We start from the raw sequence: 26,449 nt of genomic DNA, 5'->3' as shown, positions 1-26,449 counted from the left end.
CAAGGGAGCAAATTCTCCTTCCTGAAGGAACTGAAAAGCACCAGGTAGACTTTTAATGTCACCCAGGTTAATCACATTTAATTGGGCTTAATACTCTCAAGGGTATTTGTTTTCTCTGTAACAGAAGGCATTCTGAAGTGAGGGAGAGGGTAGAGCCCTATGTAAGCTTTTGACCTACTCATCTGTTAGTGTGCAAATCTACCCCCGTACCTCTGTGCTGAATTGTTATCCTCTGCTCGGAAGCTATAAAACAGGGTTTGCTTGTGGTAGAGATGGAAAACTGCATCCATATTTCCTTCCTCCTTTTCTGGGGCAATGGTGAAACCCAACAAAGGCAAACTTTCTGTGGCAACCTTGTCCTGAAAGCAGTCAAGAAGTGAAACAAAGTTTAGAGAGAAGGCTTGTAACAGAGTTTGAGAACTCTTTTGAAAGCCCCATTGTGACACAACCCCCCTGCCTGATAGGGCCACTAAAACAGTAATGTAAATCTGCTGCTGCTCTAGTAGTTCTTCTGCAGTGGTTCTTAATGACTTGGATGTAACCTAGATGGGCGCTGTCAGTGTACCTCACATGTTCATCTAGTTTGCCTTAGACCTGAACTCAGACAACACCTCTCAAAGTCCTGTTCTTCATGGCTATCCACAAGGTCAAATTAGCCATTGCTTTGACGGCCGCCTTTGACGTAACAGTCCAGGAGGCAAACCAGAGAGACGCTACTGAGAGTATGGGACAATACAGCAGCAGTTCTGAAGGCTTGAGCCACGGTAATGTTCCCTTGGACCACTTTTATTTACTCAGTGTCAGTAGTATTCTTTTACTTTGTCATTTCCTTTCATAGTCCTAGCAGCATTTTCATAAATCTGCACTGTCTCAAACAGCACACTTGCTGTCAGTGGTGCGGCTTGAAAAATTATGAGCTGGTAATGCAGTTCATTGTTAATTTATTCCCAAGAAACAGTCATGAATTTTGCTTGCCAGACACTGCTTTGTACAAGTGAAAGAAAGCAATAAGCCTTGCAGTTCAGCTGTTACTGATAGCTGCAGTTTTGGTTACTATCTCCATTTAGGTAATGTGTTCTATATGTGTGTGTTGCCTTCGCCTCTGCTCTCAGAAGCTATAATGCAAACTGGGATGCACATTGTAATTAGCCATCCATTGTTTTTTTTCCTCCCCTATCATTGAACCAGAAGTGATGACTTTTAAGGATAGTAGGAATAGGGTAAATGCATCAGACACGCAATTTGGTGTTAATGGTCTGAACTGCTGAATTCCAGCTGAAATCAACAGAGGCTGCAGTACTTCTGGAAGAAAATCAAACTCAAGTTAATTTGGCTTAACTGTAAAGGAAATCAGCAGGAAAATAAATTGAAGAGGTGATTATACAGCAACATTACTGAAGCAATCAATAAGCTGGTTTGTGATCATGGCCAAATCATGCATTCTCTTGTGCCTTGATCTCCCCAGCTATTTAAAGGGGATAATGTTGCTTCCTGCCTCACAGTGGTGATGAGAAATTTAAATAACTGATGCTTGCAAAGTGTTCTGAAGATTTAAAAAAACAAATATTGCTGTTACTACAGGTCTCACATTCTGTGTCCTTTGTTCAGCAAAAACAGTTATTTTATGCTTCTACTTACGAAACCCGTTAATTATAACCAATCTTTGCATTATAATTGCTTAAAATCTATTGGCATTGCAGCTGTTCCCAAAAGAGAAAAAATTAAAATATGACAAGGGACAGGGAAGAGACAAAAACCACCTCTAGCAAATGTGGAAATGTTTTTTACTCAATAAATCTCCTAGCCCTCTCAGAACCATTGCTAGCTAAGGTAGTAAATGCAATGCATACAATTCTCCAATTGATACCTAATCTCCTTGGTTGTAAGGAGGAGCTTACAGGCCAATACAGAAAGTGGTATTCTCACATCTGTGTACTGTCTTTCACTGTCAATACTTGTAGGACAGATATGTCCTATCTATGCTTGCAAAACTAGAATATTCTCCTCCCCACCAGAAATGGATCATAGCACCATCTATCTGCAAAAAAAATCTGGCAGATTTTTCTCTGGCACACCAGAGAAATCCAAAGGTCCTTGAAGTCTTTATGTGTAAATACCTACACTAAGGTTAGCAGTATGTAATAGCATGAACTGTAAAAAGTCAAGTAATGAAGAGCAGTTTGTGCAAGAGGGCTGCCAGGGTCCAGCTGGGGATTTGGCTGGGCCCCTTGGCTAAGGACAGCCCCTTGGGGACTCAGCCTGTGATTTTTTAGCACTAGCTCTATGAGGCAAGTGATTATGAGAACTGCCATTTATACTTCTCACATTTACTTGTGCTACCTATAGGGAGTAAAGGAGGGAACTCAGCAGTGCAGTCAGAAAAATATTCCAGGTTAGATTGCATACTACCTCATTTGCTGCGTAGGTGTAGAGGACTTTGCCCTTGATAACAAACCAGCGTTTCTTCCAGTGTCTTTTGCCTCTCTTACATCTGCTGAGATAACCACTAATGGTAGCTCCCTCTCCTGAGGCTGCCACCTGGAGCAGAATGGAAGAAATCAGGATTTGTGACGACAAAGGCTTCTCTCCTTCTGAGATACGCGTGTTCATGTAACACCAGAAAACCAGGTCTATGCCCATGAAACCATAAGTAGACAGTTACAAATATGAAGACAGAAAAAACATAAGCATTAGATTACTATTCTTTTTTTGCTGTTTGAAGATTTTTGGCTAAACTTAGCTCTCAGTAACACTGATGAAAATATGCAGCAAAGTTATTGAGGAGAGCAAGTTTGCAGTTGTGCTCTAAGAAGCTGAACTTGTCCCTTTTTTCAGGTCTGTTTTCTTTTTTTTCTCCTTTTTTTTCCTTTTTTTTTTTTTCCCTATATTAGAAGTACCTGCTTCCAGAAGAGAAGGATAGTCTTGTGGCTGACCACCTTTAAGGTGTGGGTATATTTGAAAGGGATTTATATTAATTTATGCTATTCACTTGACTGCGACTTAGTTTTATTTGTGAAATATTATTTCTGAGGAAAGTTACTTCTGTCACAGAGGTGTTTTGAGATCCAAGTCATTAATGATCTTAAAGGTCCAGATCTTTGAGTGGATGACACTATATATACATAGACACAACATAGTATACATTATTATTATTTACAGTTGTAAACTGGGATGGTACTGGATTAGAAACAAAGGGAAGAGATTCAAACGCAGCCTTCATAACACTGACACAATAGAGGACTGAGTGGTATCATCACAGTGTTTTGTAGCAGAGCAGGCGATGCTCCAGGACCCAGCCATATTAATAAACGTGTGCTGCCTCCTTGTGGATAGAAAGGCAATACTTTTTTCCTAACAGTGCTGAAATCTTGTTTTTCTGCCAGTTCTTGCAGAAGTACTGAATTTGTATAATACTTTCCTTATATTACATGCTTGCATCTTTGGCTCAATTTCAGCTCATCACAAATAAACCTCAAGGAATTCCCATGACTCAACTGTACAAAGAGTTCAGCAAAACATCTGCACCCTGTTCTCATTAACACAATGATTAATGCCTGCTGATTTCAGTGACACGGAAGCACCTTGCTGTGTTCAGGTTCAGTAGGCAGTTTAGCTAGCTAGACTACATTAACAGGATTGGCATCTTGTTCCTGGAAAGAAAACTAATATAGCTGGTGAAATCGTGGCCCCACTGAAATTGGTGGGAAATTTGCTTATTTACCTTCATGGGATCAAGATTTTACCCATTTTATTTTAGACAGTTTGGTCTGACCTGTGGGGAGACTGACTGATATGTATTCATCAATTGCTTGCCAAGGACTACATTCTATTCCCTAAGTGATATTTTAGTTCTCTTGAAGTCAGAGGGGCCAACTGAGAAGCAAAGGTCCTGTCATAAAAAGTTATTGGTCAAGAGCAAATCATTCTCCGTTGACAGCTGTCATCTGTGTGACCTGCCTTGTTGAACTACCTAGTACCTTGAGGTCATCTTAGTTTTCTAAAGACTTTACAGGTTGATGAGGAGATTAAAGTAAGCTGCTCTAATATGGGTTTCTTGATAGACTGAAGAAGTTTCTATGGAATCTTCAGAGGTTGGAGTATTTTGTGTTTGAAACTTTCTACACTGTTATGAAAAGTACGAAATACAACCACATGATAAAAGTAGACTAGGGCATGGGCTGCGCCCACTGCACACAGAATAAATGATAAATATTGCTGCTGTAGTGTCAGCACAAAGCTCTTAAAGTTCCTTGCCTTTTCTCAGGCAGCTTGGTCCTACCTCCATAAGAGCTGAAGGGATCTTCTTTTGCTTCTTGAAAGATGAGTAATGAATATTGTGGAAGACAGAGGAGAAGGCACTGCTTGAACACCTGGATGAAGTTGGAGGGAAGCTCACACTTAGTGGTCGCTCTGCAAGATTAAGAAAATTGAGAAGAGGAAGAGTGAAATGGATGAATTGGTTGAATTGGTACTTATAAGATTAAGGGTAAGAGACACAATATGCTAATGCAAACGGCTAGGAAAATGCAGTGCCTACTCCACAGCTGGTGAATTTTTATCTTAGCTTTTGTCTCAAATTACTCCTTTAAGTCTGGTTAGCTTGGTGGATTTCATAGCACCCTAGGGTAATGGTAATATCCTACAGCTACTTGAAAGCAGCTTGCAAGAAAGCTGACAAAGCACAGAACAACTTGTTTCCTTGTAACTTAAAATCAGTATTAAGCAAATGTCTTTGCCATCTATTCCCTCTGATTGTGTTCTGTAACACCTCTGTAGGATAAATTCACTAATGGGACATTCTTTCTATATGAGCTATTCTCTTTGAGCTCTGTGCATGCGAGACAGTTACTCTGTCAAGCTTCATTACTCCCTGCAACAGGGGATAATGCTTCAGTGCTGTTGTCTGAGTACGTCTCTTCGTGATCTCATTTCTGGCAACACATTTTATCTGGAAGCTCTCACTGAAGCGCAGCATTGTCCCTACCTTTTTAGTCTTGATAGTAGAACGCACCTACTTTCGGGGATTGTCTACATGAATGGTTGTGCCAGAATATTACTTTCTATTCATTCTTTGTTCAAAAAAAAAAAAAATTTTTTTTTGTTATCTTTGATTTGGATATGTATTTAAATCAGAACAGGGACTCATATTGTGAAAGAGTAATACACAGTTCTAGTTAGGAGTAGCTCTTCTGCTTTGAATTCATGCATCAATCTGTAACCACATTAACTCCCTATAAGCTCTTAGTGACTCTACATTTTACCTCAGCATTTCTAGTTGTAAAAGCTATTGCATTGTATGAGAACAGAGTGAGGAGCAGTAAAACCATTGCTTTAATGGATAATTTGCTAGAAATGACAGGGAAGAGCTATCAACTCCAATGGTTGCATCACACAGTCCTTACTGTTATTCTGATTTATCAAAAGGCCAAAGGAGCCTTCTGAGAACCTGATTTGCTAAAACAGTTTTAGCTGCCATGCAATCTGGCACTCAGTACACATGCCTCATGCTTGAAATGAGAAATCCTCTATAATAAAACACAGCATGGCAGGGAGATCCTGAAGCCCTCCTTGTTACACAGGCAAGCAATGATTTTGCCAAGAATGAAGGAACCTTACCCCTTTTTTTCAGTTCCATGTAGCAGCTATCACAGACTTTGGCTGCTTGATCTTTGAGGTACTTCATAGGGTACTTGTTTCTCGAACAATTTCGACACACAATCTGTTTCAGAAAGGTGAGATGCATGTAAATGTCATTTTACATTGATATATGTACGCGTACAAAGTGAATTCTCTGAGCTGGCTGGCAGAGGAAGGTTAGTGGACCAGATAGGACTCTGCTAAATGTGTGTAGATCAGGGCAAGTCTATTGACTTAAATATTAAAAAAAACAGCAATCACAGTTTTTACACTTAGAGTGTTGTAAGCCAAAGCAAAATTTATCACTGTATTTAGTTACACACCATTGCTATGATCATCTCCGTGGGAACCTGTACCTAGTAGTGAAGCACAGAAAGACCACTGTAATATTACATCTGGTTTCAAAGTTTTGTTAGTAACATTGTTTTCTGAAGCAAGCTTGCATGTTCCTGCTATCCCTATGATGGTACAGACTGATTTTCTTTGTGGAATTGGAGAAAGATAAAGTAAGTACTTTTTCATACTGGCAAAAAATACCGGTAGTGTTTGATACAACAAAATATCACTGAGGCCAAAAGATAACCATGGTTCAAAACAGGACTTTAAGTTTATGTGGATAATGCAAGTCTCTAGAGTCAGTAGAAAGCACTGATAAAGGAACAAAAACACTGGAAAGGCTATAGATCCTCTCAGCCTTTAGGGCATACCGGCAGCTCTTCAATGGAATACAGAGGAAGCTTTCCCTTTGGTCAGTGATCTAACTATGCCCTTCTGCTGAGTTTCTTCACCTTTCTTGGAAGATAATTTTACTAGCTGTTGTTAGGACCAGGACACTGGACTAGATACACTGCTCTGGTCCAAAACAGAACCTATATTTCTACTGTATCGTTACATTGTCGCTAGTTCTAGCTGCAGATCAGATATAAAAGCTGAGCTCAGTGATGGTTATCCTGTGGGCTTTCCAGCTTCTGACCTTTGGGAATTAATTTGGTCCTCAAGGGAAGGTTACCATTGTTCCTACTAGAGTCATTAGTAACCGGAATACTTATTTCTCTTCTACAAAGCAAAAAAGTCTTTATGAGAAGTCAAATTCTGTTCCTGATGTTTCTACACGCTTGCAGAAGTTAGAGTAGTAGCAGCTGGTATAGTAGAGGGGTGAATAAAGCCTTTCTAAGGAGCTTGTACAGCTCTTACCTTTCCACAAGCATGGCAATGATGGCGTCTCAGGGTGAGGGTAAAGTCACAACCACAGTTCATGCACATCATGACATGGGACACAGGTACCAAAGTAGGAGGCCTCTCACCCAAGGGTATTCCAAGCCTTTCTCTTAGCTTAAAATCAAACAAGAACAAATCAAGAAGCACCCACACTTCCTAAGTACACTCAGTCAGTCCCATTCCTTCACATACAGTTCTTCTCTCACTTCAGTATGTATTCACCTGCTAAAATCCCCAAATTCTCAAACTCTTAACAGCAAAGCATGAGATACAGCTGTTTCAGAGCTGAGAGACTGTGGCCAATCAGGATGCAGTATTGTGAAGGCCAGACTGAAAACAGGTAGAAATCGATGTAGATCTATTACTGTCCATTCACTGACACTCTTCTACAACAGACAAGGATCTGATTTGTTGTATATGCAAATTGCATGTATGAACATGAGTTAAAACCATCTTTTTATTAATGGCTTTTGAAATAATATCCATAAAAAGCTTCACAACTTTCAATTGAAAAAGGACTGAACTCACTGTTTCATTACATGTTAGGGCAATTTTATGGTCGGGGAGAGATGCTACAGAAAGCAATAAAAACTTGTTTCACTTCTAATTCAAACCATGATTTGCACAAAGATGAATTTATCCCCACACAATCCAAATCTGACCCATGCTTTCCACTGCTCATCTGAATCCATAACTAGCTTTAAGAAAATACGTTTACTGTTCCCATTTGTTGGCATGCACCAGGCAGCAGTGTTGTGCAGATGCCTCTCTGCCTGTGCTCTGAGCCCGTGAAGCTGTGGTCACTGTGGAACTGAACCCAATTTAATGATCCCTTGCTGAGAAGCTGAGTGCATTAGCTCAGGCTCAGCATCAAATTATATCATGGGTACCCTGCTTCCGGTTCACAGCAGCTTAGTGTTTAGCACAGGTAAAGCAAGCTCTTGTGCCTTTAAAAGACTGTTTATTAGGAGGATTTGCTAGGAGGAAATTAGACCTCTGCAGGCAAATAGGATTTAGATGCAGAAAAATTACATTCTCCTTGCACACATTCAGATCTAAATCAGAAGCAGAGCTGCATAAGCAGTTATATTTTTATTTGTTGGAAAAGGATATATTTTCTGTTGCTATACATCTGATTTTTTATTTTTTCCTGTTGAAAATTTGAAAGCAGATTAGCTTCAGGCCAGCAAGAGTATCCTGCTTTGGTTTTGGAATTCATTTTTTATTTCCCCCAGTCTTTAAAAATAAAATGCCCCTCATTTTTTTTCCTAGTTAGCATTATTTAGTGAAACCCTAGGGTTTTGCCTAACCTTACAAAGCATTTTTGCTTTTTAGCAAATCCATTATTTGCTTTTATAACTGGGAGTAGCACAGTTTAAATTAATGCAGTAGCAATAGTATACATTAATTGTGAAGGTACAATTAGAATATTTCTGGTGGGGTTTGCACTGGCAGTGGATTTATTATGTGTATGATATGAGCATAACTGATGGGTAGTTTTGTTTTCTTACAGTTGTGTGCAAAGTTTGTAGCTATTTTTAGAACATCCAAGATAGTTACCGTGTAGGACTACATTCTGCTAGTCTTCCTCCAATAAAACTCCTATAGATTTAAGCAAAGACCTCAGAATACCATGTGTAGTAACATTTCAGAGGTGGCCTATGAAAATTGTATGGTAACCAGGAACTGTGAATGAGCCATGTCATTTAGTCTTGAAATACTGATTTAAATGAAAATAGTAAGAATTCTCTGCCACTAGGAACTCTGATTTTTTTTATATCCTCCCCTCCTTTCCTTTCTCTTTCCATTTATTTTTTTTCCTTCCCCTTTCAACCTCTGAAATTCTCCTCTTACCTCCACGCTGCTGTGGAAGGTGGAAGTGTTTTGAGCTTTGCAGTCATCTGGGATGTATCTGCTGATGCAGCTGTACCAGTCATCCCTTTCTGAACAAGAGCTGTGGAATGAAATACAGCAGTGCAGTCAATGCCATGCACAGCAGGGATTGAACCAAGCAGTTTCTGGATCAAAAGAGAAAAGCTTTGCTTTATGAATGTTTGCTTTTCCCCACCAGTGCATTGGTATGCAACTGGTATTTCTTTGACCAGGAACAAAATTGACTGTCATACCTATTCAGCAAGATGATTAGTTCAGATCTATGATTAGGACTGTGACTGAGAATGAGAAAAGCACTCACAAATATTTCAAGGTTTACTTTATTAAAAGTTGTTCAGTCCTAGATCACATAGGGTGACATGAAATGTCTCTTCTGTCTTGTCTGTCCTAGCTGTTAGGCATTCTAGAGCATGTAGCGTTGGCATGGTTGCTCAGAGTGTGTTTGCACTCATTTCTTCAATGGAACGCTTAGATGATCTCCATGTTGGGGCATGCAGAAGTCTGGCCCACAGGTGAAGATTTGAATATTTTTGTTTTTCTCTAGGTAGATCACAAACAATCTTCAAACTCCTGGCAGGAGGCCAGGACAGCAATTTGGGAAAGAAATTCAGCATTCCCCTAGTTGCAGTTTCACATGGAGGCCAGTAGTTCTCCAGACTGGCCCATAGATGCCCCCTTTGCCCTAGACAAAACAGGGAGCTTATGCACTTCTCTGCCAGTCCAGCTCTCCCAGAAAAGCAGCAGGGCTGTTAATGTCTGTTAATTCCCAGACACAGCCCTCTGTTAGGGCTATTAGCTGTTCTGCCTGTGTTAGTTGTTTTTCCTGCTGTGAGTCCAAACTGTGCTCTTACTGTCCATCTGAAACTGTGCAAAGCTCTAGCTGCTCCCAGCATCAGTCACAGGAGGGGATGAAGCTTAGCGTGGTCTCCCCTCCCCAAGTCATAGCAGCCATTCACATTAAAGCTACTGCTAGGCTTGCTTGTAAAAATTAGCAGTGGCATCATTGCCAGCTGCTGTTCAGCTGTGATTTTCTCACACCAAGCTCAGGAAGGCCACCAAACAAGACATCTGAGAACAACTTGTCTTTTGTGATCTTAAGGAGGGGCGGGGAGGGAGAAAGGAAATGCCAGTGTTAATCAGTGACCCCTGACTTAGAATCCCTCTGTTCCCTGAGCATAAGCCTTTGTCTGTGAAAAACACCAGCCTCTGTAAAATTCAACAAGCCTGTTGGAGCAAAGAGATTCTCAAGCAGGTGTATATAATGCATATAGGTTAACCTCTGCATGACAGGGGGCTATGATGTAGGAGATTCTCTCTGACAAGAGTGATGCTACTAGTCAGTCCTTATCACTAGTAAAAGATCTGTCAAATTTTACTTTCCAAAGAAATCTGACAAAGATGTCTGTATCTTCCAGTCAAACCATATTCCCAGCCTGCAAAGCATTAACTGAAGTGGTTCTTCAACCTTTCTCTTGCTAATTCTTACTTAGAAATTCTCTCCACTTGAAAATTAAGATCTTTCTTAATAAAGCAAAAAAAATCATGGCTCATATAGTGATGTAAGTTAAAGCCACTTTGTCAAAGACAGATAAAAGGGACAATCTACTATTAAAACCCTGATATCTAACTGGCTCCTTTAACCTTTTCTCCACTCCGTTAAACATCCCTAGGCAGTAATCATAGGTTACTAGAGTGCCTAAATGTGGGAATAACACCTGACTGCTTGTGAGTGAGATAAATGGTATCAGTTGTCACTGGTCTCTTCTCTGTTAGCTATTTCATTGATTGCATGAAGGCTCAGAGGAATTTTTGCTGAACTTTGGAGGCTCAGAGAAACTCAGACCTCAATTCACCATTGCCACATTCGGTCCCTGTGCGATTTCTGAGCTGCACCGTTGGGCCAGGTTGTCATTTATCCCTGTGCTGGCTCATATACTTTTGCAGTGTGCTTAGACAAATAGAAAAAGGGAGTCAAATTGTCACTGCAGTCTCCTGGACAGCAGGGGACATCTGTGCAACACAGAAACTGGACTGAGATGGGATTTTGTTACAACGTCGTCACTGTTGCTCTGAATTAGCATGCTAGGGAGGTAACACTGACTGCTTTCTCATGGTGCTCTGGTATTTTATATGGGCACCACACTGTTACCTCTGTGTCTGAGAAGAACAATTTTGAAATGCAAAATGTAATATCAGCCCCCCTCAGTAAAGGCTCTGTGCTCAGATCCATCATCAGCTGACTGTAAGCCAGGAACAGGCTCTGTGGGCGAGCAAGCCATTTTCAGTGGGAGATGTAGGGACTTTATAGTGCCACTTGCTCATGCAGCTATGCTGACTTGTGAGCTTTGTCCATCCTCATTTTACTGCCTTTAGTCCCTGGCACTCATGCAGTATCTCCTTGCTGCATTCGCCTTGTCTCATGCAAGTGTAAGGCATTAAGAGTTGGGTTGTGATCGTCAACAACTGGCCTTCAGTGCAGGTTTGCAGGACCTCAGTATGAGCAATATGAGACACAGTCTTTAGGGAAGCTTGAAGCCTTCTGGTGCTTTTCTGTCCTTGGCTCTCCGTTTGGTGAGTGTAGCATGCTGTGGGTGTTGTACAGTGTGGTTAGGAGAGCGTGCTGTACCACTGGTGTCTCATCAGTTCTGCCAGGCAGCACAGAGAGGGAGAGGAAGAAATGGTCTGTCTTCCTGGGTGACTTGTGGCAGGTTGTCCCAGAATGAGCAGCACAAAGAAGAGAAAGGGGCTCTATCCCAGTGCTCTGATAAGAGTCAGGCCCTGTCTGGCTCTGTTATCAAAGTGCAATCTCAGTTTTAGGCCTTGATTCTATCCACTACCAAAGCAACACAGCTCCCAGTGGCCTCACATGCTTTGCTAACTAAGCACAGACTTGATATGAGCACAAAAGGCAAAGAAACAATATAAAAATGCCAGCAGAGCATCCCAGGCTGCTTCTGAGAGATGCCAACTTCAGTTGCACTGGATGAAGGACACACACAGCAGTTGTTTCCCCTCTACAATACAGAAGTACTTACTGTACACATCCAGCTTTTTTTAACTGAAAGTGGGTAATTCAGAAGTACTGTGTGTATATTTTGGAGTTTTTAATGAGTGTGCAGCTCTAGGAAAACCTGATATTTTCTGATTTGCTGGTTATAAAAGGAACCAGACAGGCTTTGACAGGTAGCTGAGCACTGCACACAGATGGCAAATGTTCTTGGAAGGATGAAAGCTCCAAATTCAGTGACCAAATAAGAAAGCGCCCTTCCTATCTACGTGTTGCACAGTGTAATTTAGGGAAGTCTGCTGTGTTTTCAGCCATGCTGTAGTGGGAGACCTCTGATGGACAGTACCTTGCTGACAGGGTCAGGCAATATTCATCATTTTCAATCTTCAGGACGTTCTGGGCTTTTTCTGTCACTGGGCGGCTGACCTAGAAACAAATATTGTGAGCACGAAGGTGGACAAGAGTTAAACTGTCTATAACCAGTACATTATACATATCTCAATGCCTAGTGATCTATGACATCCCAGCCATCTGTTTCATACTTCAAAGCAAAGGGATGAGCAGGTAGGGTGTTGTATTGCTGATTTAATGAGGAGTGCTCTGTATTTCAGTATGGTGATGGTGCTAAAGAAAAAAAATGTCCATTTAGCCCTACTGTAAAGATAAGGATAAAGTATTAATCAGGGCTGAATTTGAATATGACAAGCTTCAGGGATGTTTAGTCTGACAAGTGAGAGAGCTTGGCCTGTTTAGCTTGGAGAAGAGAAGGCTGAGAGGAGATCTTATCAATGTGTACAAGTATCTGAAGGGAGGGTGTCGAGAGGATGGGGCCAGACTCTTTTCAGTGGTGCCGAGCGACAGGACGCGAGGCAATGGGCACAAACTGAAACACAGACACTTCCATCTTAACATGAGGAAAAACTTTTTCACTGTGAGGGTGACAGAGCACTGGAACAGGTTGCCCCGAGAGGTGGTGGAGTCTCCTTCTCTGGAGATATTCAAAAGCCGCCTGGATGCAATCCTGTGCAATGTGCTCTAGGTGACCCTGCTTGAGCAGGGGTGTTGGACTAGATGATCTCCAGAGGTCCCTTCCAACCTCAGTGATTCTGTGATTCTGTGAAGTGTCAGAGCATGTTGGTAAAGCAGGGCAAAAGCCTTGGCTATTCCTGGAAGGATTGGAAATAACTTTTTCCTAACAGGTAGACCATATGCAGCAAAGTGCTTCAGTTCAGTGAATGCCTGCATGTCTGCAGCAAGGCTCTTTAAGAGTGAAAATTTACTTAAGAGCTGCTGCTTAGCTAAAACATTTTCTCTACCATATAGTGCATCAGCCACTTACTAGTAGCAGCAGCCACTTAGAAAAAAAGCTTCATGATACATTGTTATTAATATGCATCTATCATGCCAGTGACTCAATATTTCAAATGTACCCTAACAGGTACCTGTTCTGCATCTCCATTCCACTTAGTGGTGGAGCATTTTGGCAATTCCTTCCCCAGCTGGGCACCCATAGTTAGTTTTAGACTTTGATGTCTCCAGGGTGATCCAAACTCAGCCTCACACATTTTCATAACACACCAAAACCCCTTGTGTCATTCTACTGGAATTAATAATTAGTAATTCTCATCTTGCATATTTCCTACATCCCCGAGCTCCTGACTTGCTACTTCAAGTCCTCTTTCATATAAATACAACTTGTTATAATGGCTGTATAACAGTTATGAATAAGTTCCTGGAGGGAGGTGTATAATGGCAGGCTGGATCAGAAGCAAAGACCCCTCCAGCCCAATACCTCCTGTTGCACGGAGGCCAGTGAATGCTTAGGGAAGGAGTGTAAGAACAAGGCAATTGTGTCCAGTTTCTGGCAATCTGCAGTTTAGGGATTTACTGAATAAGAGACCATGTCTATATTATTGCATGTAATAGCACCCAATGCACCTTTTTCCATGAAGTGGGCTAATCACTTTTTGAATCCATTAACGCCATTTCATCCATTAATTTGATGAAAACAGTCAAAGAGCACATAAAAAACAGGCAAATGAAAGTTTATGTAAATTTGGAGTGGCAGGAGTTTAAAACAAGGCAGCCTAAGCCCTAGTAAATATGTTGTAGGGAACAATCATACATTGGCTGGAGACAGAGGGGAATGGACAAAATGGGATAATAAATCTTTTCCGTTTCCAGTTTCATGATCAGATAGTAAATTTGATTTTGGCTTGCATTATTCATGATCATCCTGAATAAGGCTGTAATACCAAGTCACAACCTTATAGATAAGGTTGTTATTTGTTTACTTTATATTATTTTTTCCTTCTACCTCCTGTAAGAGGCAAAGGAATCCCCTGCTAACAGGTCCATCCCCCCATCCCCTTGCTCTCAGCTGGAAGTGAGACATAAACCAGCAAAGTACTAACAACCCACTGTACAACTTTAATTCCAGGCTGTAATACAGATGAGGCATTACCTTCATGCCTGACACAGTCAAGGTGTTTTTCAGTCGGTATTTGCCATCCTTCTGGGGATATGTGTACAGCAGAACATCATTCATCTGTATGAAGAGAAAGACAAAATCAATAATTTGCGATAGGGCTTGCTGGCCTGACCATTATTTCTTTGGGGGGATGCCCAGAACAAGCAGTAACTTGATGAACTGCTAGGGCTGTTACTAAAGACAGGCCTGAGCCACACGGGTTAGATCAAGACCTGCATTTCCACGGAGCTCAAGGGAGCTTGGATCCTGGACTTTGATTCCATCCCATTTTTGACTGTTGCTCATGGCTAAGCCAGTAAATATCAACTCCTTGGTTGTTTCCCCACCCCCACCCTTCTCCCCAGCTTGGGTGAAGCAGCTGCTTGTTTTAAGGGCAGTGCAGCATTCAAGTTGGGAAGGCAGCCTGTACATTTACTACCTGGCAATACTGACTAACTGCCTGGGAAGCAGCAGCTCTGGTGCTCTCAGGATCCCACTGACACTGAAGCTGTGGTTAGGCCGGGGTAGGTCTTGACTTTAAGGACTTCCATTTTCTGGGCAAAAAGGAAGTAGAGACAAGGAGAGCTGCCAAGATCTGGAGGAACGGGTCAAGGAGGAATGGTCTGGATATTTGAGAGGAGTAACTGGACTTTACTGCTAGCAGAATTTGCCCAGACACATGACAGCTTTGCTGGGTCTGTGGGCTGCAGCAGAGACCCATGGGAGAGCAAAATGAGAAACTTTTTTTCATTTTGTGAGGAACAAAACATCTGTAACTTAACACTCCAAATCTTTCCTTAGTTCTTACAGCTCCTTGCAGAGTGCATTTGTTTATAAAACAGCTTCAGACAAAATGAAGATCTTCTCTGGTGCAGTTTGCTTAGCTTAATCACAGATGTTATTGTGGACTTTTACCTCCATGCCAACAAACAAGTAAATGAAACAGAAGAACTGGACCTAGTAGGTCTTTGCTGGCCCCTCCTTCCCTTACTACTAGAAGGAATAGTAATGTCTGTGTGCCACAATATTGCTAAAGTGATGCCTGTATGCATGTAGACTCTGTTTAGCTTATAAGAGCAGGTCATGTACTGTGTTCTTCCCCTGCGCCCCCCCCCTTGCCCCCCCCCAGTCCTCCCACATCAATACTGAGATACATAAACTCAGTCAGCCCTTTGATTACCAAGGTGGGATACTGTGAACAAAGACATGCAAGGCAATGTAAAAAACAAGGCGTATGTCACACAGTGCAATGCCAGAGACAAGGTATCCCCATTATTTTTAAGTTTAGTGAAAAGACTTGTAAGCTCTCCTGTATAGGCCACTCTGCTCTGCATTTCTCAGAGTCTTTCTAGTGAGTCTTAATTGATGCGTAGTTTAAAGCTCTTTTAATATAGCACTTTTCAACTGAGTATATAAAAACATACTACCAAGTCAGAAGAAAAGTTTCAGACTCTCTTCTCAGTAAAGCAAAGTATTTACTCCTTTTGCAGCAACACAATAGAATTTCCATAGAACAAGGTGACAAATGGCTTGTCACAGAGTTTTTATGCCATTTACTTATGGCTCCATAAATTACTTCCCATGCTAACATTAATCCAGTTGGCACAGTGACACCTGCACAGTACTGACCACATGATTATTCCCAGTTTAACTAGGGCTGTGCATAACCAGAAATCTCATCACAACCAATGGCATACTGAACATCTAGGAGGCTTGGGTAGGAAAACCTGCGTGAATGTAAACCTTTCAGTGAAAATCAGATGGAAGCTATTTTCACTTGATATTACTAGATGGGTAGGTTTCTTTTTAAGTCAGTGGCAGCAAGGACTGGAACAGCCAGGTGGGAAGAAGGAAATAAAGAAAGGCAGGCTTTAGTACTACCATTAGAGAATGCTCTGGATTCCCTAATGAATTCTTACGTTTGCCTGGTGATTCTGCTATCTACTGAATTTTCAAAGGATTATAGGAGAAAACAGTAATTCTTCCAGTCATTAGTGCCGGTACTTGAAGCTTGTTTCAAAACACAAGAAAAAGTGACTAATTATGGGCACTAAGCCAGAGAAAGTGCACTCCTAAGAGAGGTCTTCAGGATTTTGGCAGCATGCACTCCTGGGTTTCTTGGACTGCAAACCCCATTTATTTTAAAAGGTATATATTTCTTTAAAAATCAGCTGATTCTTTTATTACTGTTGATTAAGGAAGACACCCTGGTGCATTCCGTTGTCATGGCAGCTCTGATTAATATACCAAGATTTTATTAAACATTAATGCTGGTTTTGTTTTATAATTGCCCATTAGAGGGTTTTTTTTTCTCCTTCTGTTTTGTTGCGCAGTATAGAGAGGAGGGCTGTGACTCTAATGTCTTTTGAGGCCCCATCAGCCACAGCTTGTCACAATGAAATTATGACAGATATTTCAAAGCTTGCTAAGCAAGGCACACAGAAAAAGGATCTGCGTTCCCTACTATCTCCTTAGCCACATCTATACTTGAGAAGTGAGTGGTGGCTATATGAATGGTTTGTGCAGAACTAGCATCAGTGCCAGTGGTTTCATGCATCCTCCTGTTTCACACTCTGCTTTTCTGTATACCACTACAGGCACATTGTTTCCTGAAGCAGTGAGATCTGAGCCATAATAAAAGCTGATCTTGCAGACCCTCAGAAATCTGTGGTAGGAGAGCTCAAACTGCCATGGCCCCCAGGGGACTTCCCAGCAGTCCTTGGGTTTCAGGCACACTTCTGTTTGCCAGAAAACTTCCTGAATAATTGAGATCCTCAAACTGCATGGATATCAATGAGGGAACAGATATTCCTGTTCTGCACTGCTGCACACACAGAAACATGCAGTCCCCAAGAGAACGGTTGATAATGCGGAGAAAGAGGGATACTTCTGCTTCCCCCCCCCCCTTTTTTTTTATAATCCCTTCTATTGTGATGGGAACCCAGTAACATTAGAGGTCAGAGCAAATTTTCTAACCTACACTGTCTGAATTTTTTGATTCAAGTAAGTTTATCTGTGCCCGGCTGAATTGCTGGCACCCATATTCAGTGCCCATTTTGTCTAAAAGCTCCTACCATGCGTTTGTTTTTTCTGAGTGTTTTAAAGGGTAGTTTGTTATGAACCCTGTGTTGTTCAAGTCAGTGCTAAACATCCTATGAGTGTCAGTGGAGCAACCTGAATGTGTGCTGGGGCTGCGTTTTCCAAGCTCCAGACTCAGAATTCTCCTGTGTTCCAGCCCTGCTGGTTAGAGCATTAAACAAAGTCTGCTATTTGATGGCAGTTTCCCCCACTCCACTTCCAACACAAGCAGCCTTTGTAGAGAAATTCTTGGAAGGGTGAGATAAGAGATAGTGTCTGAGTTGCAAAGTCCTGTAGTTGAGGGGTGATTAGGGGGCCTTCCAGCGTCAGCAGCCCATACTGTGCTGCAAAAAGGCTCCAACATCCTTGTAAACAGAGTCTGGACTCAGGAAACAGGCGCCCAGCAAAACTTGCCAAACATCCTGCCAGGAAACACCAGATTCAACAATACCATCAGCCTGAACAAGACAGCCAGCTCAAGTAGCTTTGTGATACACACGATATACACCCGCAGAAACACGTTTACCCCAAGAATCCCTGAATGTGTGTGCTACATGCTCATGCCTGTAGGAACTGAGCACAGACATAAAACATTCCTTAGGGGTGTATGCTCAGAGAACAAGTGCACACATACCACCAAAGCACACCCTGAATGCACAGACTGAGTAAGAGTCTGGCACATGCCCAACTTTTATAGCATATTCTAACTACAGCTCTAGTTTGGTGGACTCATCTCCTGGGGTGCGTAGGGGTTAAATTCTCAGGTTTGCCTTCAGCATATACTCTTCCACTGAAACTTTCATCAAGCCCTGGGCTTGATTCAGCTTCAGGCAGAGTAAGTTCACTACAGAGAACTTTGAAAAATCCTAGTCATGTGAAATTCTGTTTTGGGTAGCTAAGGTAAACTTAGTAATTTCATCCAAAATCAAAACAAAGTACACCTATACATATCAGCTTCTGATGACCTTTTTGGGTAGCAATGGACATGTGAAGCATCATAAAAAAAAATCCAATTCTGAAAGTTTTTGTTGATGAACATATCAGGGTAAATCCTTATACTACTGGAGTTTTGTCAGTGGCTTCGAAAGGATTATAATATGGTCCTTAGAATATAAAGGCTTTAATGAGTGTAGGTTTTAAGAGACAGTATTTAGGAGATTATTGGAGTCTTGGGGTTTTCTGTTTTCCCATAGAATACAAAAGAGTCAAATTTCAAGCATGCCTGGCATACACAGAGTGTCTCAGAGGTCAGAATCAAGAGACAGCATGTGGATCGGGGCTAGATGCACTGGCAGAGGGAAGGATACATTCATGCAGGTCTTGGCTGTTGCAAAGGGGTGTTGCCAGCAATGGGTGGTAGGGACTTAAGACTGCTGCAGTAAAGGTCCTATATGCCAAGACAGAAACATGTTGCTAAAGCTACGCAAGAGTTGTCTAAATGTATTCACAGGCTAAATAGTCTGTTGAACAACTCAAGAGTGATGATGGCATAACAGAGACTCTGCAGTACTAGTGGTGACAGATAATGCAAAACCATTCAGGTGTTAACTGCAGGAATTACCACATTCCACAGTGATTCTCTTTCCTACAATTATAGCACACATAGCATTACTCTACAACCTAAGGGAGTCTTGGGATAGATGAAACAGTAAAAATTAACTGAATCCAAAGGCAAATCATTGCCAATGAGTTTCAAACTGTTTCCAAGATCCAATCATCCCCCTCAACAGGAGACATAATACAGGAAGCCTAAAGCACTTGCAACTTCACTGTGCTAGAGCAGCAAAGAAGCCAGCTTCATGTGTCTCTGGTTCTTGAAAGTGACCACCATGGTTTAGTCTAGCTCCACCACATGCTTTGCCTGACAGCACGCGTCTGGCCACAATTTGCCTTTCTGACCCAAAGGAGGAAAAAAAAAAAAGCTGTTTTCTGAATACTGAGAGCATCTATTAACCACTGGACATTGGCTACTGTAATGTCCACAGCTGCCAAGAGACATTTCTCTCCTTGCAGTTAACATCCGGGTTTGAGCAGCTGAACTTTCTCTAGAAACCAAAAATAGTTCCCTGACTAGAAAGTGCCAGACACTCATTTCTCTGCTTTCTTCATTCCAGTAATACTTTCTGCCTCTGTGACCTTCAAGCTGATAAAACCATTTCAGATTCTTTGAATTTTATCTTTTTTATCAGTTTATCTTTTACCCAAGTTTGAATTTTACTTTTCTTTCAATGTTTAATACAGATCTGATTTCTGATCCTCCTTTGAAGTTTTGTATCTCTGTTATAACTGCTAAATTTGTGCCATTGCAGTATCTACCGTAGTGGTGGATTATGATGACAGAGTTATGACCACACTGGAAGACAAAGTGGTAAAAGCGTTTTGGAATTTTGCCCCAGTTTTAGCCTCAATTCCAAAATGTTCTTACAATCCTAGCAGAGGCAAATGTTTATGCAGCGAGATCAGCAAGGAAAGCACATATCATCTGTTATAAAGTGGTCATCAGTAGGCTTCAGTGTTACTCCTGCAGAGAACACAGTTTCTTAGGATCAGCCCCTGGTCCCACAGTGACTGTTTCTGGCATGAACATTTTCCCTTGGCTTCTACGGAGTTACGGTTTTGACATTTTTGCTGTTGTTACGGTCCATTGATGCAGACTCAGTAAAACAGCACTGCAGCAATCTCATATTTGGAAGATTTGGGTGAAATATATCATTTTCAGTACATGAAAGTCCAAATTTTCACAGAAACCAATGAAGCCATTAAAAAAGTGAAGTGCCAGCACCGTGTCCCATCTCATCTGACCTTTGATTATGAGTGCAGTATGTGATCATGGAGGCAGAGAAGCTGAACAGCAACAAGGAAGATCCTACTCATACACAAATATGAAGTAATCAGAGGGAGAAATTATAGAATTCATACATTTTGCCATTAATTCTTCTTATCAGCCATCTCTCCTCTGTACATTGGTCCCAGAGTGAAAAGCTGTCAGTACTTACAGAAGCCACAGAAAATACATATTCTAGGCCTATAACCCATTTATTTTAAAATAAATTCTTCAAACACGGTACTTTAATATTAATACCAGCAATAACGCTCAGGACTTTATGGCTCTTTTCTAAAAAGGAACTCCGAAGAACTTTTCAAACATGAACAGATAAGCATCACAAACTCCTAAGAGGTGGGCAAGTATTATTTTCCCCTTCATTCAGATAAGTGCATAAAAATGCCTGTGGTTATACAATAAGCCATCTGCAAAGTTGAGAATATACCTCAGGAGCCTGGAGTCTCAGATCCTCTCTAACTGCTCAGTGTAGTGTGTAATGCAAAATAAAAACATGAGCATTAATGGCATATCTCCACACCAGTGGTTTTCTATCTGTTTTGTTTTGCAAATACTTGCAATTTTTTGGTAGGGTTGCAGACCCCTGAAAAATGAAATGAATGGTTCATTTTTCTTAATTATCTTAGAAGTATTTTGCACACCCTCATTAAAAGCTGCTGCTCTAATCAACAGAGCTGGAGGTGTGTGTTCAGACAGAAGAGCTATATCCAGGCAATGCACACAGTTACTAGGTAATTTACACAGACATGGACAAAGGGAAATAAAATCTAGTCCTTGAGCTCCAAGGATAGAAATCTCTCCCAACTGAATCCAAAGACAGTTTTCATAAACCTTAGCAGTTGGATGTTCTCTGTTGTTACTGATCAGATCTACTGAGGCCTTAGGACAGATTTTCAAGTGTGCAACTTAATTGCTGGAAGTATTCAGGTGCTCCCATGCTCCTGAGTGCCTTGGAAACTTGGGCCAAGCTGAAGGTATCACTCCTTTGCAGAATTATGGCCTGGCTGGGGCTATAAGTAGCTGGGAAAAAATTAGAGGGCTGCACAGCCTGTACTCCTGTACGTAGGGCCAGTGGGGACATGTATGAGATGGACTACTGTTAGCAACAGAAGCCAACTCATCACATCACTGCTGATAGTTAAACAATCTGCAACCCTGAAGTTTCTGCCATGATTCAGGGCTGCATAAGCCCAAGAGAAGATATGAGGAAGACAATAAAAATATAAAAGAAATCTTACCAAGAACAAATGCCGAGGGTGCCTGTTTTTGCCAGAAACTTTCATCAGCGTTCCCTCTTTAACAAAGATCTGAAGGAGAAAACAGTAGGTCATAATCCTGAGGTTTCATTCTGAAGTTTATTGAGAATAGAGAATATTCCTACCAGGGAGGGAGGAACTCTAACTGCTTTCGTCACCACAGGAAGAGATTAATACCTTATATTGCTTCTAGCCTGAGTCCTTATGATTTGTCTTAGTCTTTGCTGGGGTTAGCCCTATTGCTCTTCATGGCTTTCATTTGTATCTGTACCAAACGAGTTGGAAACCCACTTGTCAGGCACCACTGTCGCAGATTGCAAAACTAACATTTAATAGGATCCAGACAAGAACTTTTGTCTTTTAAAAAATCTCTAATTAGGAAAAATGAACAGAAAGAAAAGCTGAAACCTTGGTTTTCAGCATATTACATCCAAATAACCATATCTGTGTACATAATCTGTACATGTTTGCAAACACAATAGGTATCTTTCCTTGTCCATCCCTATTATGACTATGTATGTGGATAGTCCAGAATTACTGAACTACAACAGTGGATCTACAGTCATTAATTCTTCTCTGATGGAGAGTTTTTCATGCTAGAACAATTTATACTCAAAGAGACCGGTCCTCCAAATTCTATATGCTCGGGTTTGCGGAAGTTATTAGAACACTGTCTGGCAAGGGCAAGTGAGAATACTAATGTTAGAGAAAAAATAGAGGATGACTGCACTATTGGCTGATGAGGATTCTTATGCTAGGAGTATGCATGTCTTGAAAATTGCTCCATGAATTTTGCTAAAGATACTGTTGGATTGAAGGGAAGTTTAGGGTTGCAGAATTCAAGAAGAAATCTTTTGAAGCATAAAGGCAGGTGGGAGCTGAGGAAGCCTGACAGGCTTGATAGCCAGGAGAAGTTTGTATTTGATGTGGATAGCGAGACAAAGCTATACATGCTCCCACATTTCTATTTATATATTGCTTAAAAATGATGTTTTGCACTAAAAGCAGCACTAGGGAATGATAAGAAAAACAATTTGAAAACAAATAATTTCCCCTGATTTAAGGCTCTTTCCTAGCCAAATAAAACTCTGAGCCTTTCCAGCCTTCAAGTGTTTCAAACGTTTCAACATGGATATATAGAAAGCAAAACAGCAACTCCTCCAAAACACACTACAGTGGGGCAGTCTGAGGATGGCTGGAGTGAAAAGCCAAATGGCTGCTCTGTGTGAAAGCAGGGGCAATGCCTGTCTTTCCCAGTGTGAGGCTCTTGGCTATCTCTCTGAGCACTGCCAGAGTGAAGGCTTTTTACACAAGCCAGGGCTACAACTCTTATCACGGTGACTCAGTAAACAACACCTGTAGACATCTGAAATCTCGCCATCCACACAGACAGAAATAAAGCTGGCCGGAAACAATGCCCTTATCAGCATAGGTCTGCCTGCAGCACTCACCCTTCCTGGCTGGAGGAGGCTGCTCTGCCCCCTGACACTGTGCTCAATGTGTACCAGCTTCTGCAAGTTTTCCTGAGGAAGAGAAACAGCATTTAGGAGACTGCATGGTGATTGTTCTTTAGACAAGCAGGCAAACCCTCCCTCCTCACCATTTTATTTCTCTGACTAGGAGATTATAGTGATAATACAGAGTTAGGTTTCAGAGAGAGAGAGGGAGAGAGAGAGAGAACCGAGCCCAGGGAATCTAGGTCTAGAAATCCTTCTTCCAGCTTGGCGGGTTTTGTGAAACCATCACCTGCATTCGTACCTGTTGTGACCTTCAACATCTCTATTTAATCTTTGATACGTCTTTAATATCTCCTTTACACCTCAGTTCATCTTCAGAAAGACCATGCTAACCTCCTACAGTATTTAGACATTGGCCTCTTTGCTGACTTTCTCACTCTGGGAACCAGTAAACTGGAAGAAAAGAGAAAGTGCAGTATCTCCTCCAAAGGTTTGTGCATTAGTGATATGACACAGATAATCTAGAGCATGTTTTGTTACAATAGGATCATTATTAGGATTATCTGGAGGTTTATATCCTGTGCTAATGGATTAATGGCTTTGCACCAGGGGATTTAGAAGGTTAACTAGTAAGCAGGCAATGAAGCTAGGTCTCTCTTTTGATGCTTTGCAAAGATCAGGAAGCTCATTATCAAACCCTGGTACTGTTAACTATCTACCTGGGCTGAGAGCACAAAGTCAGTGAACACTGGCATGTAATACGATTCTGAAAATACCATGAAGATGGTATCTAAAATTAATCTAACTAAGCCTGTGCTCTCATGAAAGAGATGATATCGGATGGAATATACAGAGGAGGAAGAAGGGATGTCTGTACCTTTACAACATTGCTAGGGTCATTTGAATTCTCCTTCCATATAGCAGGTGATGCTGCTAAAACCCAGATTTGTAGGTAGGATTCAGCTGTGGTTTTATCTGGTCAGCACAGCAGAATGGACTGCACAGCAGCAATGAGACATCAGTGGAATACATCTAAAAATAAGGACTTTCTTGTCCAAATTAGTCATTCTGTCCTAAATACTCAGTTACATACCTGGATAAACTACACACTAAGGGCCACATTGATGCAGAGGAGAAAACAACTTCATGACATAGCAGCCTTTGATTACAGTTTTCAGCTGATAATGGTCTGTTTTCCTGCTCTCCACTCACTGACATTAAGCTATTTCTGGGCTTAGTTAGACAGTGTTAGATTGTACAGTGCAATCAAGGATATATCTGCCTGATACAAATCAGTGCTGTCTACAAATCAGCTAATTAAGAAAGCTATCGCAGATACCAGAAGGAGTATATCCATGTTAGCTTGATGGTCTGTCAAGGCTAATTTACCCTGAATTTCAGCTAACGCAATTAATTAATTAGTTCCTATCTCTGCTTGCTTTTTAAGATAAGCCTGAAATATCTCTGAATGTTACTACCTTAGTGAAATATTACACTTGTTTAATGTTATGTTATTAATTCTGCCAAAGAAAGAATTCTTTAATTATTAAGTTCAGTTATTAATCCATAACGACGTATCAAACATGTATGGAAATGGCAACAAGCTTTACCAGCACAGGGATGCACTGTGATGCTGCCATATAGCTGGCAGTTGACACGTTTTCAAGACCTTTTCAGCCATCAAGTATCTCTTTTGCATTGCAGGCAGTAACAAATGGAATTTTTCAGGTCACTTCTGAAATACTGTGGGCCAGCAAAATGGAAACAGAATGTATAATCTAACAGCACAGGAAATACCAGGGATCATGGGACAGCTGACATTTGCAAAAGACATTTGCAAAAGACTTTTCTATCACTAAAGGGTATTTTAGCCCTAGTGAAACTTGTCAAATTGACAGCTTCCACAGCAGAAGCCCCTTCTTCATTTGCAGAAAAGGCAGCGCCTGCTTGTGAGCACCCTCCTGGCAAATGGTAGTGCTAGTTATCGGGGTTTCTCCAGGAGTGAGAGGAGAATTCAGTCACTGCAGTTCAGATACACCTCAGCTTCTCTTAGGTCTGCTGGCAGAGGCGCCTGTTGGAACGCTGACCTTTACAATATGGACACATGTTCACCAGGAAGCGGACAGAGATGTATCAGACTCATTTCCTGTAGGAAGTCAAACAGCTATCAGATGTGAGGGATTGTGGTGAGCAGCTGAGGGGGGTATAATTTCTCTACAGTTCCCTTAAACTCCCTGTTTATATCATTTTCTTCATTCTACTTAAAACTCTTATCATTCTCCTTCCAAAATCCTTTACAAGCTACAATTCAAAAATGAAAATAAAGCTCCACCCAGTCAGTATTACAGATGTTGGGTGGCTGAAAGCCATTTCTAGCCAGCTTAGCAGTGAACTGCAGCTTCCATTAGGCAAGGAACATATTATCATTTTGTATATGCAGGAGGACTGCTTCCCTGAGGAATTCACCAGCTGTTAACAGCAACAATGATTTATAACTCTTAGCATCTCAGGGCCTCTAACAGATTGTAGAAGTTCACAGAGTAATACAAACCCTGCTTAGTTCAAGTAGTGAATGTCTCCTAGAGTTATGATACTCTTAATGCTGTGTGGTGATGGTATACCTTGTGCCTCTGCACATCTGTAAATTGTGAATAGTATTTTCCTACTTGACAAGAACACTGTGGAGACAGTTAATATCATAATGTGTCTGAAAATCCTGGGTTAATAGTTTCCAGGGGAAAAACTGCTATAGTGTTATTACCATAAAACAAAAAAAAGCTAATAATGAATTGTTGATATTCTACAGAAAATGTGGATCATAATTCAGTGTTCCTGTCAGATTTTTGGAGTGCAGTTTGATGAGTTAATAATTGGCAGCAGGAATCTTTCCCCCTCCAGGTACATGCCAAGTCTAAATTATTGCTTAGAACTTCATCCAGGTACATGCCAAGTTATTAATGCTCCATCTTGAATGACATTGTTGAGTTTGTTCTGCAATTAGAGTCGCTTGTTAAATTCTTTGAATGGAAATTCTGAGAGCAAGAAAAGAACTGCTGGTTATGGGTTTTGCGGATGAGATATTAATTCAGGAAAACAACCTCTGATTTAGCAGAATATTGAACTTTGATTCTCATGAAATTGCCCGTTTGTGAACCCACAGCATTCACACAGATGGGAAAAAAGGAAATTTTAATTCATCTCTTCCCGGCCACAATTTCAAAAAGAGCAGATGTGCTCTGATGATACAATAAAAAAATGAAGTGTAAAAATCTATGTGGAATTTGACAGACAGTGTTAATAGCAATTATTATACAGTCCATTGCATCTGTAAAACTCAGAGGATCTGCTAGTGTTCTTCAAATTAAAGCATGGCTTAGTGGAGTTAAAAATCAATTGCATGGTAATGCAACACAGCAAATACAAAACTTTCCTTCAATACATGAAAGAGCTACAAGTTACCCACTGCCAAGCTGCCTGATGACAAATTGGTTGGATCTAATTGTGAAAGTCTGCTTGTGTCCTGCTGTACAGATTGCTATGCCAGCGCTGCATAGAAGCTGCTCATTCCCTAGCAATAGGTATCAGGGAGTC

The 26,449-nt window shown here is 41.2% G+C and overlaps 1 protein-coding gene across 1 annotated transcript in view; it reads right to left on the bottom strand.

Moving 5' to 3' along the window:
* The window catches only part of FGD5 (FYVE, RhoGEF and PH domain containing 5), a 122,494-nt gene that overhangs the window by 615 nt on the left and 95,430 nt on the right, over nt 1–26,449 (bottom strand). Inside the window, exons 12-21 of the mRNA XM_026074893.1 lie at nt 22,853–22,924; nt 21,384–21,452; nt 14,220–14,303; nt 12,102–12,181; nt 8,710–8,809; nt 6,832–6,969; nt 5,617–5,719; nt 4,280–4,410; nt 2,410–2,538; nt 211–359 (exon numbers count right to left, since the gene is read on the bottom strand). Of these exons, the coding sequence (XP_025930678.1) occupies nt 211–359; nt 2,410–2,538; nt 4,280–4,410; nt 5,617–5,719; nt 6,832–6,969; nt 8,710–8,809; nt 12,102–12,181; nt 14,220–14,303; nt 21,384–21,452; nt 22,853–22,924 (1,055 nt within the window). The remainder of the gene's footprint in view (nt 1–210; nt 360–2,409; nt 2,539–4,279; nt 4,411–5,616; nt 5,720–6,831; nt 6,970–8,709; nt 8,810–12,101; nt 12,182–14,219; nt 14,304–21,383; nt 21,453–22,852; nt 22,925–26,449) is intronic.

This window comes from Apteryx rowi, unplaced genomic scaffold (assembly GCF_003343035.1).
Source record: "Apteryx rowi isolate R43461 unplaced genomic scaffold, aptRow1 scaffold_4, whole genome shotgun sequence".
Taxonomy (NCBI): Eukaryota; Metazoa; Chordata; class Aves; order Apterygiformes; family Apterygidae; genus Apteryx; species Apteryx rowi.
This window is presented reverse-complemented; position numbering and strand designations above follow the sequence as displayed.